Source organism: Hypanus sabinus, chromosome 29 (assembly GCF_030144855.1).
Source record: "Hypanus sabinus isolate sHypSab1 chromosome 29, sHypSab1.hap1, whole genome shotgun sequence".
Taxonomy (NCBI): Eukaryota; Metazoa; Chordata; class Chondrichthyes; order Myliobatiformes; family Dasyatidae; genus Hypanus; species Hypanus sabinus.
This window is the reverse complement of record NC_082734.1, coordinates 3049394-3062281: the sequence shown is the minus strand read 5'-3', so window position 1 is coordinate 3062281 and position 12888 is coordinate 3049394. Positions and strand designations below refer to the sequence as shown.

General features: G+C 54.4%; 1 protein-coding gene across 6 annotated transcripts in view; it reads left to right on the top strand.

Moving 5' to 3' along the window:
• LOC132382884 (autism susceptibility gene 2 protein-like) overlaps positions 1–12888 on the top strand; it is a 77232-nt gene that overhangs the window by 18344 nt on the left and 46000 nt on the right. For 4 of the 6 annotated variants that reach the window (XM_059953397.1, XM_059953401.1, XM_059953398.1 and 1 more), the window contains exons 2-11: positions 1230–1415; positions 2051–2143; positions 3117–3152; positions 5347–5376; positions 8613–8705; positions 9049–9100; positions 9317–9629; positions 10383–10636; positions 11059–11264; positions 12257–12352. In XM_059953397.1, the coding sequence (XP_059809380.1) occupies positions 1230–1415; positions 2051–2143; positions 3117–3152; positions 5347–5376; positions 8613–8705; positions 9049–9100; positions 9317–9629; positions 10383–10636; positions 11059–11264; positions 12257–12352 (1359 nt within the window). The remainder of the gene's footprint in view (positions 1–1229; positions 1416–2050; positions 2144–3116; positions 3153–5346; positions 5377–8612; positions 8706–9048; positions 9101–9316; positions 9630–10382; positions 10637–11058; positions 11265–12256; positions 12353–12888) is intronic. The other 2 variants (XM_059953400.1, XM_059953399.1) reach the window with 2 other exon arrangements.

Genomic DNA, 12888 nt, shown 5'->3' with positions numbered 1-12888 from the left:
ACCAGGGTGCTGCCTGGATTAGAGAGGGTGCAGAGATTTACCAGGATGCTGCCTGGATTAGAGAGTGTGCAGAGATTTACCAGGATGCTGCCTGGATTAGGGAGGGTGCAGAGATTTACCAGGGTGCTGCCTGGATTAGAGAGGGTGCAGAGATTTACCAGGGTGCTGCCTGGATTAGAGAGTGTGTCTTATTAGGACTGGTTGAGCACTGTAGTGTTTGTCTCTTTGGAGCAAGGGAGGATGAGTGGAGACTTGATACAGGTGCAAAAAATGATGAGGCATAAATCGATTGGATAGCCTGAAAGTTTTTCTAAATCAGAAATGACTAATATGAGGGAGCATAATTTTAAGGTGATTGGACGAAAGTATGGGGGGAGATGTTAGAGGTGGTGGGTACCTGGGGTGGGGGTAGAGGCAGATACATTAGGCAGATTTCAGAGACTCTTAGTTTGGTGTGTGGATGAAAAAAATGGAGGGCTGTGTGGGAGGGAAGAGTTCGATTGTTCTTGGAGTAGGTTGAAGTGTCAGCCCAGTATAGCTGCTGTTGTATGTTTTGTGTTCTATTAAGGTCAGCATGGACAATTAGGTCCTGTTTCTAACAGTCTTCTTTTGAAGCTAAATTCCCCTCATCTGTTCTCACTTTACCCAAGATATTCCCCTTGTGCAATCAATTCTTTATATTTCTGCTGCTGATCCCAACTTGTGTTTCTTCATCACTTACGAAGGATTAACTCTTTACGGTATTCATTAATGGAAAATGGGCTTCACAGGCCGAGCTAGCATTTACTAGCCCCTCTGCTCTTTGCCCCTGAGACATTGGTGAGTGAATCACCTTATTGAGTCTCTGCTGGGCTTGGTGTGGGTGATTCACACTGCTGGCAGGAAAGGAGTTCCAGGCCTTTTACCCAGGAACGACAGCAATGTCTTTAAGTCAGGATGGTGTGAGGCTTGGAAGGCAAATTCCAGGGGGGAGTTTTTCCCAGTCCTTTCATTGTTCTTGTCCTTTTGGGAAGGAGTGGTGGTGGGTTGGAAGGTGTCTCAGTGAATTGCTATGTCCACCTAAAGTGTGAAGTGCCCTATCAGACCAGGGTAATGTGGCAGATGTTGTGTGTATGAACTAACCCTAGGCAAGAAGTGGAGAGTGTCCCGTCACATCCCTGACCCATAGATAGGGACTGGATGCTGTGTGAGTGGACTAATCCCTCCCTCTCTCTCTCCCTCTGATGCAGAGAGAGGCTGTGCTAAAGCCACCCGAGAGGACAGAAGCACAGCAGAAGAGGCCGGAAAAGCGAAGACCTGAGGAGCAGGGGAGCAGCTCTCCAGGCGAGGGTCCACGGAGGAATGAGTGCCCGGACTCTGAGCAAATGAGGCAAAACGGGGAGCAAGATGGCAGGAGGGCACCGCCCGCCAAAAAGGTATCGGGTCACAGAGCCAAGGGCAGTTGGCAGCTTTCTACCAGGAATAACACATCCCCGGAACCTAATCCAGGGTATCAAGAATGGTCGATCCCTGGGAGTGTGTTTCAGGGTGGGATCTAATTGAGCGATTGTTTTTTTAAAAGTAAATTGACAGATGATGTGGAAGAGAAAAGCAAAAGATTTTAAGACCAGGCATTTGGCTCCATCTTGTGGCCACTTGTAGTTCTGCAGGGTAAAGTGAACACTGGAACCAGAGACAAGTTGTTCCCACTGCCCCACTCACTGGCCACGTCTCCAGATTGGTTCCCAACCTATTCCCACTGCACCGAGATTCCCCACAGTCCAATATCCCATGGCCCTCTTTCTCCCTAGAGCCCCGTGCCAGTCCCCAAACTAACCCCACTGGCACTCTATCCCTCCAGCCTTGTCATTCCTCGAACTAACCCCACTGCCCTGCTCCTTCCCCACAGCTCTAGCTTACTTGCAGTGGGTCAGTTCCCTCTGTCTTTGCATCCTGCCCAGTGGGAGGAATCATGTAGGATTAGGGTGCAGGGAGGGGGGTGCATGGATGTGTGACGAGAGTTTAGATGAGAGTTGTCACCTGCTGTTCCTGTCTTTCTGTTCCCCTGAAGGTGAAGACAAAAGTGCAGAGTCGAGGCAATGAGAGCACCGGGGGCGAGAACGGGAGCTCGTATCGCAGTAGCTCACGGGGGCCGGGTAGTGATGTGAGTATTGCTAGGCCCTCCCCCACCACTCAACCTTATCCTGCCCCACCTGCTACCACTACTCTTCCTTGCCCCTTCCTCCACCCACTACCCACCCCATTCCCCATAATCCCCCCACACCATCTTGACTCAGAATTCACCTCCCCTACCTACTCCCTACTTCTCTTCTGCCTCCTCCTCGCTGTCTGTTAATTCTGTGTTCCCTCAGCCCCTCCACACCATGCATTCCCTACCTCATCTGATCTTGGACCCTCCTCACAGAGCCACCGCCTTCATGGAGCGATATAGATTGCAACCGGCCCTTCGGCCCTTCTTCTTTCTGCGAGGACAATCCCCACCTGGCCGAGACCCGTTTGCACACATTTGATCCATTTCCCTCTGAGTCAGCAGTTCCCAACCTTTTTTATGCCAGGAACCCGTACCATCATCCAAGTTTGGGAGCCCCTGCTCTAACTCTTTCTGAGCCACATACCTGATCGAGTGTATAAATGTTGTTAATGTATCTGCCTCACCCCAACTGAGTCCCCTGGCAGCTCGTTATGTATACGGATCACCCTCTGCAAGAAAAAGTTGTCCTTCAGGTATCTTTTTAAACTGTCTCCCGCTTACCTTAGACTGTGGTACCCTCTGACCCTGTGGGAGAAAAGGACTTTGACCATCCACTTTATCAGGTCACCACACGGCCTCCTTTGCTCTAGTGAAAACAGCCCCAGCCTGCCCAGTTTCTCCTTATAACTCAAGCCCCCCGACAGTCCTGGCAACATCCCCTGAATCTGCACCCTCTCCATCCCCGACGATCTTCCTGAACCCTCTCTCACCCCTACTGTAATGTGCCGACCATACTGAACGTGGTGCTCCTCACCAAAACTCTCTCTGTTTACCCTGATTCTGATAGCGGCAGGCTGGATTAGAGTGCTGAGAGATCTCATTTCTATTACCCGACTGTTTAATCTTCTTATTTCCTTTTCTTCAGGAATCTGTGCACTCCAGTTTGGGAACAGGATACTTTGTAAGTACCGTCTGTTCAGCTGTGGGATGTAAAACTGTTTCAAAGTCAAACAAAGAGACTGTTTTTCCCACAGTGCTCCCTCCTCGCCCCCTCCCACAGAGCTCCCTCCATCCCCTCCCACAGAGCTCCCTCCATCCCCTCCCACAGAGCTCCCTCCATCCCCTCCCACAGAGCTCCCTCCATCCCCTCCCACAGAGCTCCCTCCATCCCCTCCCACAGAGCTCCCTCCATCCCCTCCCACAGAGCTCCCTCCATCCCCTCCCACACAGCTCCCTCCATCCCCTCCCACACAGCTCCCTCCATCCCCTCCCACACAGCTCCCTCCATCCCCTCCCACAGTGCTCCCTCCATCCCCTCCCACAGAGCTCCCTCCATCCCCTCCCACAGAGCTCCCTCCATCCCCTCCCACAGAGCTCCCTCCATCCCCTCCCACAGAGCTCCCTCCATCCCCTCCCACACAGCCTCCATCCCCTCCCACAGAGCTCCCTCCATCCCCTCCCACACAGCTCCCTCCATCCCCTCCCACAGTGCTCCCTCCATCCCCTCCCACAGAGCTCCCTCCATCCCCTCCCACAGAGCTCCCTCCATCCCCTCCCACAGTGCTCCCTCCATCCCCTCCCACAGAGCTCCCTCCATCCCCTCCCACAGAGCTCCCTCCATCCCCTCCCACAGTGCTCCCTCCATCCCCTCCCACAGTGCTCCCTCCATCCCCTCCCACAGAGCTCCCTCCTAACCCCTCCCACAGAGCTCCCTCCTAACCCCTCCCACAGAGCTCCCTCCATCCCTTCCCACAGAGCTCCCTCCATCCCCTCCCACACAGCTCCCTCCATCCCTTCCCACAGTGCTCCCTCCATCCCCTCCCACAGAGCTCCCTCCTAACCCCTCCCACACAGCTCCCTCCATCCCTTCCCACAGAGCTCCCTCCTAACCCCTCCCACACAGCTCCCTCCATCCCTTCCCACAGTGCTCCCTCCATCCCTTCCCACAGTGCTCCCTCCATCCCCTCCCACAGAGCTCCTTCCATCCCCTCCCACAGCACTCCCTCCTCACCCCCCCCACAGCGCTCCCTCCATCCCTTCCCACAGCGCTCCCTCCATCCCCTCCCACAGAGCTCCCTCCTAACCCCTCCCACAGAGCTCCCTCCATCCCCTCCCACAGAGCTCCCTCCATCCCCTCCCACAGAGCTCCCTCCATCCCCTCCCACAGAGCTCCCCATCCCCTCCCACAGAGCTCCCTCCATCCCCTCCCACAGAGCTCCCTCCATCCCCTCCCACACAGCCTCCATCCCCTCCCACAGAGCTCCCTCCATCCCCTCCCACACAGCTCCCTCCATCCCCTCCCACAGTGCTCCCTCCATCCCCTCCCACAGAGCTCCCTCCATCCCCTCCCACAGTGCTTCCTCCATCCCCTCCCACAGTGCTTCCTCCATCCCCTCCCACAGAGCTCCCTCCATCCCCTCCCACAGAGCTCCCTCCATCCCCTCCCACAGTGCTCCCTCCATCCCCTCCCACAGAGCTCCCTCCTAACCCCTCCCACAGAGCTCCCTCCATCCCTTCCCACAGAGCTCCCTCCATCCCCTCCCACACAGCTCCCTCCATCCCTTCCCACAGTGCTCCCTCCATCCCCTCCCACAGAGCTCCCTCCTAACCCCTCCCACACAGCTCCCTCCATCCCTTCCCACAGAGCTCCCTCCTAACCCCTCCCACACAGCTCCCTCCATCCCTTCCCACAGTGCTCCCTCCATCCCTTCCCGCAGTGCTCCCTCCATCCCCTCCCACAGAGCTCCTTCCATCCCCTCCCACAGCACTCCCTCCATCCCTTCCCACAGCGCTCCCTCCATCCCTTCCCACAGCGCTCCCTCCATCCCCTCCCACAGAGCTCCCTCCTAACCCCTCCCACAGAGCTCCCTCCATCCCCTCCCACAGCACTCCCTCCTCACCCCCTCCCACAGTGCTCCCTCCTACCCCCTCCCCAGCGATCTTCCCTCCCCCCCAACAGCCCACTGGTGTGGCATTCCCCCCCTTGCAGCCCCTCCCACATCACTCCCTCCCCCAAAAACAGTTTGTTAATCTCTCTCTCTCCCCCTTCCCCACTGCACACACGTGTGTGTGTGTATGTGTGTGTGTAAAATATCCTTCTCTCACTCTCTCACCTTCTCACCCTCTCTCACCGTTTCTCCTGTCTTGTCTTTCAGTGTGACATCGACAGTGACCCAGACGATAAGGTGAGCAGTTTCAGTTCCCCCCTCCCTCTAAACCTCACCCTTCTGACCTCTTCCCGTCCCTCTTTCTCCACTCCCTGTCCCCAGAAAATCAGAAGTCAGGGGATCCAGAGAAACTTGGCAGTGTGGCTTCAGAGTTAGCTTGCCCACGGAAGGCAGAGGGTGGTAGAGCATACTCTTTCCGGAGCCTGGTTCCACAGGATCGGCTCCGGGTCCACCGCTCTCTGTGATCTTTATAAATGGCTTGGAAGTGTTGGTGAGTAAGGCTGCAGATGACACAATGGCTGGTGATGGTGCGGGTTGTTGTAGGTTACAGTGGGACATTGACAAGTTACAGAGCAGGGCAGACAAGTGGCAGATGGAGTTCAAACTAGAAAAGTGTGCAGTGATGCAATTTGAAAGGATGAATTTGAAGGCAAGTACAGGATCAATGGCAGCATTCTTAGGTTTCTGGAGGAACAGAGGGATCTTGGGGGCCATGTCCATAGATCTCTCACAGTTTCCATGCAAACTGATAGGATGGTGTGTTCTCTTTCATTAGTTAGGGGATTGAGTTGCAGCTCCAGTTCGAACACACTTGGAGTATTGCGTTCAGTTCTCATTGCTTCATTATAGGAAGAATTTGCAAGCTTTAGAGAGGGTGCAAAGTGGATTCACCAGGATGCGGCCTGGATTAGAGAGGGTGCAGAGGAGATTCACCAGGATGCTGTCTGGATTAGAGAGGGTGCAGAGGAGATTTACCAGGATGTTGTCTGGATTAGAGAGGGTGCAGAGGAGATTCACCAGGATGCGGCCTGGATTAGAGAGGGTGCAGAGGAGATTCACCAGGATGCTGCCTGGATTAGAGAGGGTGCAGAGGAGATTCACCAGGATGCTGCCTGGATTGGAGAGGGTGCAAAGGAAATTCACCAGGATGCGGCCTGGATTAGAGAGGGTGCAAAGGAGATTCACCAGGATGCTGTCTGGATTAGAGAGGGTGCAGAGGAGATATACCAGGATGCTGCCTGGATTAGAGAGGGTGCAAAGGAGATTCACCAGGATGCTGCCTGGATTAGAGAGGGTGCAGAGGAGATTTACCAGGATGCGGCCTGGATTAGAGAGGGTGCAAAGGAGATTCACCAGGATGCGGCCTGGATTAGAGAGGGTGCAAAGGAGATTCACCAGGATGCGGCCTGGATTAGAGAGGGTGCAAAGGAGATTCACCAGGATGCGGCCTGGATTAGAGAGGGTGCAGAGGAGATTCACCAGGATGCTGTCTGGATTAGAGAGGGTGCAGAGGAGATTCACCAGGATGCTGCCTGGATTGGAGAGGGTGCAGAGGAGATATACCAGGATGCTGCCTGGATTAGAGAGGGTGCAGAGGAGATTCACCAGGATGCTGCCTGGATTGGAGAGGGTGTAGAGGAGGTTCACTGGGATGCGGCCTGGATTGGAGAGCATCTCTTAGTGGGCAAGTTTCGCGAGCTAGGGCTTTTCACTTTGAGTAAAGGGGGATGAGAGATGACTTGAAAAGAGGTGTACAAGATGTTAAGAGGCATTGATAAGAGACTCCCTCCTCATCCTTCCTTTTTCCCAGGGTGGTAATTGTTGATACACGAGGGCATAATTTTATTGCGATTGATGGAAAGTACAGGGGGATGTTGGAGGCAGATATTTTATATGGAAGCTGCTGCCAGCTGTGGTGGTAGAGGCAGATGCAGTTTAACAGTGTCTGAGATAAGCGCTTGTTTGAAGGAAGAATGGAGGGAAGAGCTAGATTGATATAGGTTAAGAGGTGGGCCGTAGGGCCTGTGCTGTGCTGTACTGTTTCATGTTGTAGAGCGGCTCTGGTTGGTTGATTGTTGTCCGGGAGTCATTAGGCGCCGACGATGTGGCACAGTGGCTAGAATCACTCCCTCCTTACTCTGGAGACCTGGGTCAGTGCGGACCTCTGTCAGTGTGTGTGTTTACCTCCCAGTGGCACGCGGGGTGAGAGGGTTCATCAGCCCCACTGTGTGTGGCTGAGGGGGAGGATGGAACAGGGTGGGTGCAGGTAGGAGGTCATCGTGGAATCTGTGGGTCAAAGGGCCTTTTTTTAAAATTAATTCAGAAAGTGTCCCAGAAAGATGAAAACAGAGAGTCCAACGAGAAAGGAAATGTTTAGCATAATTAAATCGTGTGTAGAGTGAACCTAAGGAGGTCAAATGTAAGGTGCAGTTCGATACAGTGTTAAGGTACAGAGGGTCCAGCTCCGTGAAACAAGTTGACAGGACAGTAATGAAGGAGTAAGACACGCCTATCTTTATCGGTCTTGGCTATGTGTGTACGAGTCAGGAAGTCACGTCACAGCTGTATAAAACTGGTCAGGCCAGTCATGGAGTATTGTGTGCAGTTTTGGTCACCCGGATACAGGAAGATGTGGGCACTTCGGAGAGGGTGCAAAAGAGGTTGATCGGGATACTATGTGGATTAGAGGCCTGAGCTGTAAGGAGAGTTTGGACAGACCTATGCAGCTTTCTCTGGAACAGCCTAGGGTTGAGGGGACACTTGATAGAGGTTTATAAGATTATGAGAGACACAAATAGAGAGGGCATTTGGTGTCTTTGTCCCAGGGTTGAAATGCCTAAGACCAGAGAACACGCATGTAAGGTGCAAGGGTGTAAGTTCACAGGAGATCTTGTACATAGAACAGTACAGCACAGGAACAGGGCCCTCAGCCCCCACCGTCATAACAACCAGCTAAAACCCCAAAAGCTAATCCCTCCTACTTACTTGATGGTCAGAGTCAGATTCCTTAAGGGGAAGTGTGGGGCAAGTTTGGTTTACAGGGAGTGGTCACCTGCCGACAGCACTTCGCTGGAGTACTCTGAGGAGGAATTTCTTTAGCCAGAGGGTGTTGATTCTGTGGAATTCACTCATTTGCTCTTTATGTCTCACGGGTTGAGTCTTTATGTACATATAAAGCAGAGGTTGATAGATTCTTGATTAGTCAGGGCATGAAGGAATAGGGGGAGAAGGCAGGAGATTAGGGCTGAGAGGGAAATGGATCAGCCATGATGAAATGGTGGAGCAGTCTCGATGGGCTGAATGGCCTCATTCTGCTCCTGTATCTTATCTTACGGACATGAGAAGCATCTGAGAATTGGAACTGCACGGCAGTCAGGACAGTATCAGGCTGGGTAGGGACAGGGGAGTGGAACTCCGCCACTCTGAGCAGCTGATTAAAGCCTGTTCCCCTTCTTCCTACCCCCACCTCCCAGTCCATCAGCGAAGATCCAGTGCAATGCCCAAAGCGGGAAGCCCCCTCTGCCTCACCACACAGCCTCTCAACCAGGTGGAAAAGCACTTTGTTCGTGAGTACTTCATCTCATCAGTTTCCTTGCGTCTCCCAGCCAGCTCCTAGACTTCCACGCATCTTCATAAAAGAGTTATCACTCACTCTCGCATCATTTCCGACGAACTTGGGGAGCTCCCTGGGAGTGGCTTACAGGCTGGGATCGAATGCAGAAGTTCAGTGGGTTTATATCTAGAAAAACAGATCTCTGGGAGTGGACTTACAGGCTGGGATCTAATCCAGGGGTTGGGGGTTTATATATAGAATAATAGATCCCTGATGTGGGTAACAGGCTGGGATCCAATCCAGACCTCAGTGTTGAGCAGTCTTCTATTAATTACCCCTCCTTATCCGACCTGCAGGGGGCCAGTGACGAAGGTCTATCAAAGTTATTCAGCACGGCCTCCAAAATAGGTATGTGAATGGTTTCTTCTTTCTGTGTGGTGGGATGGGGAGGGGGTGGGTGGTGGGGAAGGTGAGGAGGGAGGGATGAGGGAGTGGCAGTGAGGAGGGGAAGAGTGCTGTGGGAGGCACAGAGAGGAGGGAGGGAACAGGAAGGCCACTGAGGAGGGAGGGGGGGTGTTCTGAGAGTGCTGTGTTTAACCCTGTTCTCTCCCCCCCTCCCCCCAGCCCCTAGTGTGAGGGGCAGTGCAGACCCCCGACCGGAGACCCAGGTGTCGGGCCTGGAGCGCAGTCAGGAGAGGAACCAGGAATCGGAGCAGGCCGTCCTGCCAGCTGGCCCCCCCAATCCCCATCCCCAGCCTCCGCCCCCACCCCAGCTCCAGCCCCCAACCCCTCCACAGTCTGCGGCCCAGCCCGGACACGACCCGTCTCCCCCAAAGCTTTCCCAGGGGCAGGGGCAGTCGCAGCCCGTGCCCCCACCTGCTCAGCCTGGCCCCCAGGCTCGTCTGCAGCCCTTCACACAGAACTACAGCGGGGGGAGGTGAGTGACGGGGATGGAAGCAAAGGGCCCATCTGCAGCCCTTTGCACAGAACTACGGGGGGTGGAAGGAGGTGAGGCACTGAGTGAGGAACAGGCGATGGAGGAGATGCTGGATGTAAGGAAGGATGGGGAGGAATAGGAGTGAAGATGGGAGGGGAGGGAGGGATGTGGAGGGGAGGAGAGTGGGAGGCAGAGAGAAACAAAGTGGGGTCAGATGGGAAGAACGAGGAGAGAGCTGGGCAGCGGTGGGGAAGGGAGGGCGAGGGAAAGATGGTGGGTAACAGCACGGAAGTGTATTTGTTAACACGACACTATTACAGCTCAGGACGACAGGGTGCGGAGTTCAATCCTGACGTCCTCCGTAAGGAGTCCGTGCACTTGTGGAATGTGTGGGTCCAGAGGCACATTGCACATTGTCCCGTGATTAGGTTAGGGTTAAATTGGGGCGATGTGGCTTTATCTCTAAATAAAAGTCAAAAGTAGTAATGAGAAGGCGGGGAGTGGTTTAGTGGGGGAATGAGAGAGGGGAGGGAGGGAAGTGAGTGGAGGGACAGGAGGGAATGATTGAAAGTGTATTGATTGTGTATTTGATCAACCTCTCTCCACCCCTCTCTCTACCCCCCTCCTTCCCCCCTCTCCCGACTGTTTCTGCCCTCCTTTTCCTCTCCCTCTACTTACCCACCTCTCTCTCTCTCCCCTCCTTCCTCTTTCTGCCTTTCATTCTCTCTCTCCCCCCCCCCCCCCCCCATCCAGCCGGAGCAGCACGCCCTCCAAGCCACTGGCTCCCTCTTCCCAGGTGCCACACCGAGCCTCAACTCCCTCTTCGCTGGGACTGAGCAGCCACCCCAGTACCCACGTCTTTGCCTCTGGCCTACGGACCCCTGCACATCCCCACCACCCTGCGGTGTTTGCCCCTTCTCCTGGCCTTCCACCGCCACCTCCCCTCAACTCCACCATGCTCCAGGTGGCTGGGCACCCCTCACCAGCTGCTGCTGCTACTTTTTCAGGTGAGTTTTACCCTTGTTTCGGGAGCAGATACCTTTTCACTCCCCTATTTCCTCACCCCGCATCCAGCGGTGCTCCTTCCGTCCCTCCTCACTGTGCATCTTGCAGCCCTCCCTCTCCCTCCTCACCGTGCCTCTCGCAATGCTCCCTCTCTCCTCACTGCCCTTCCCACAACACTTCATCACTCCCACAGTTCCACCTTCCCATCACTTTCTCTGTCTCACTCCCTCCCTCCTGTCACCATCTCTCTTTTTCGCCTTTCTGTCACCTTGTCTCTCTCCCCTTCCTCCCCTCAACCGTCCCATCTTCCTGTCACTGTATCTTCCTCCCTCTATCTATCTCTATCATCTCTTTCTCTCTCTCTCTTTCTTATCCCTCCCACCTTCCCATCACCATCAGTCTCTCTGTCTCTCCCTCCCTCCAGAGCAAGAACTGATTCGCCAGGAGTTGAACTCGCGTTATCTGAGCTCGCAGGGTCCGGAGCGGGGGTCCTCCCTCGGCCCTCCCTCCTTCCAGTTCCACCAGCACCAGCACAGCCACCAGCACACCCACCAGCACACCCACCAGCACTTCGCTCCATATCCTCCCATGGCCCAGGCAGGTCTGGTCCCTGCCCCCACTGCACCCATGGTGAGTACAGGGTGGGGTTGTTGGGAGGCGGTGTTGGGAAAGAGGGGAACTCTCTGGAACTCACCCCACGGGTGCCCTTCAAAACCTCATTCTACTTAACTTAAGCTGGTAACCCTACCACAGAGCAAAAAGTTCCAGCTTCGACCAATCTGGTAATCTTATAGAGCTGTGAATTCTTGTTTTACATTCCTCTATCCTGGGGGGGGAGGGGGGGGGGAAACTTCATCCATACCCTCATGATTTTAGTAAACCTTCATCGAGTGACCCCTCAACCTCCTTCGCTTCAGGAAAAACTGTCCGGGCTTCTACTTAAACTCTTGGCCACTTTGAGGTCTACCTGCTCCTTAATGTAATTTTTTAATCAGCCAGTCATGTGGCAGCAACTCAGTGCATAAAAGCATGCAGACATGGGCAAGAGGTTCAGTTGTTCACACCAAACATTAAAATGGGGGAAAAAATGACTGAGTGTGGAGTGTTGGGGCCAGACTGAGAGGTTTGAGTATCTCAGAAACTGCTAGAAACCTGGGATTTTCACGCACAACAGTCTCCAGTTTTCAGAGAATGGTGCAAAAACAACAAAAAAATCCAGTTGTGTGGGGGAAAAGACCTTGTTAATGAGAGGTCGGAGAAGAACGGCCAGACTGGTTCAGGCTGACAGTAACTCAAGTAACCACATGTTACAACAGTGGTTACTGTTGCAGAAGACCACGCTGACGTGTACGGGCCACACCGAGTTTCACTCCTGTATCTGATACAGTGGCCACTCAGTGTATAATGACACCCGCTAATCTCTCCTTGCAATGACGCCCGTCGGTCTCCCCTCGCGACGACTCTCTGTGATCTCTTTGTGGCCGAGTTGAACGAGATGGGGGGGGGGGGGTGTGTGTATTATGTAGGTTGATCCAGGGAGGAGGGGTGGGGGGGGTGTACAGCTGAACTGCAGGACGGCCTGGCCGTGCTAACGACTGGCTTTGTGCTCTGCTCCACCGCAGTACTTCCAGACGTATCACACCGCCTGTCCAACTGTCCCTGCCGTCCTGTCCACAGCCGGTCCCTTCAGCTCCCTGCAAGGTGCCTTTCAGCCCAAGGTGAGGTCCATCTCCTTAGGGAGGAGGAGGAGGTTGGGCGTGGAGATTGTGGGGCTTCATTCCTGCTGTTTTCCCAATGCCATCTTCTGTCCCTCCCCTCCCCTCGCTGGTCCCCATCTCTCCTTCATATCACCCCTCCCTCTTCCAACCCTTTCCCTGCTTTTTCCAATGCACCCCTACCCAATGCTGGTCCACATCTCTCTTTCCTATCACCCTTCCCCAGCATTCCCCAATCCATCACCCCCTGCCTCCTCTCCGACCTTCCCTCCCTCACTCTCACAATCCCACCATTTTCTACTCTCCCCCCATTTCACCTCCCACTCTCTCCCTTGCTGTCCCTCCCACAGTGGCTTTACCCCAAACTTGGTTTTAAGATAGATATCGTGCACAGATATTTAACTTGTTTCCTTCTCGTGCCCATCCCTCCCCTTGATCACCCTCCCCTCCCTCACCCTCTCCCTCCCCTCACCCAAACCCACCCACCCCTTCCTTCCCCACTACCCCTTCTTCACCACCACTCCACTTCCTTCCCTCTT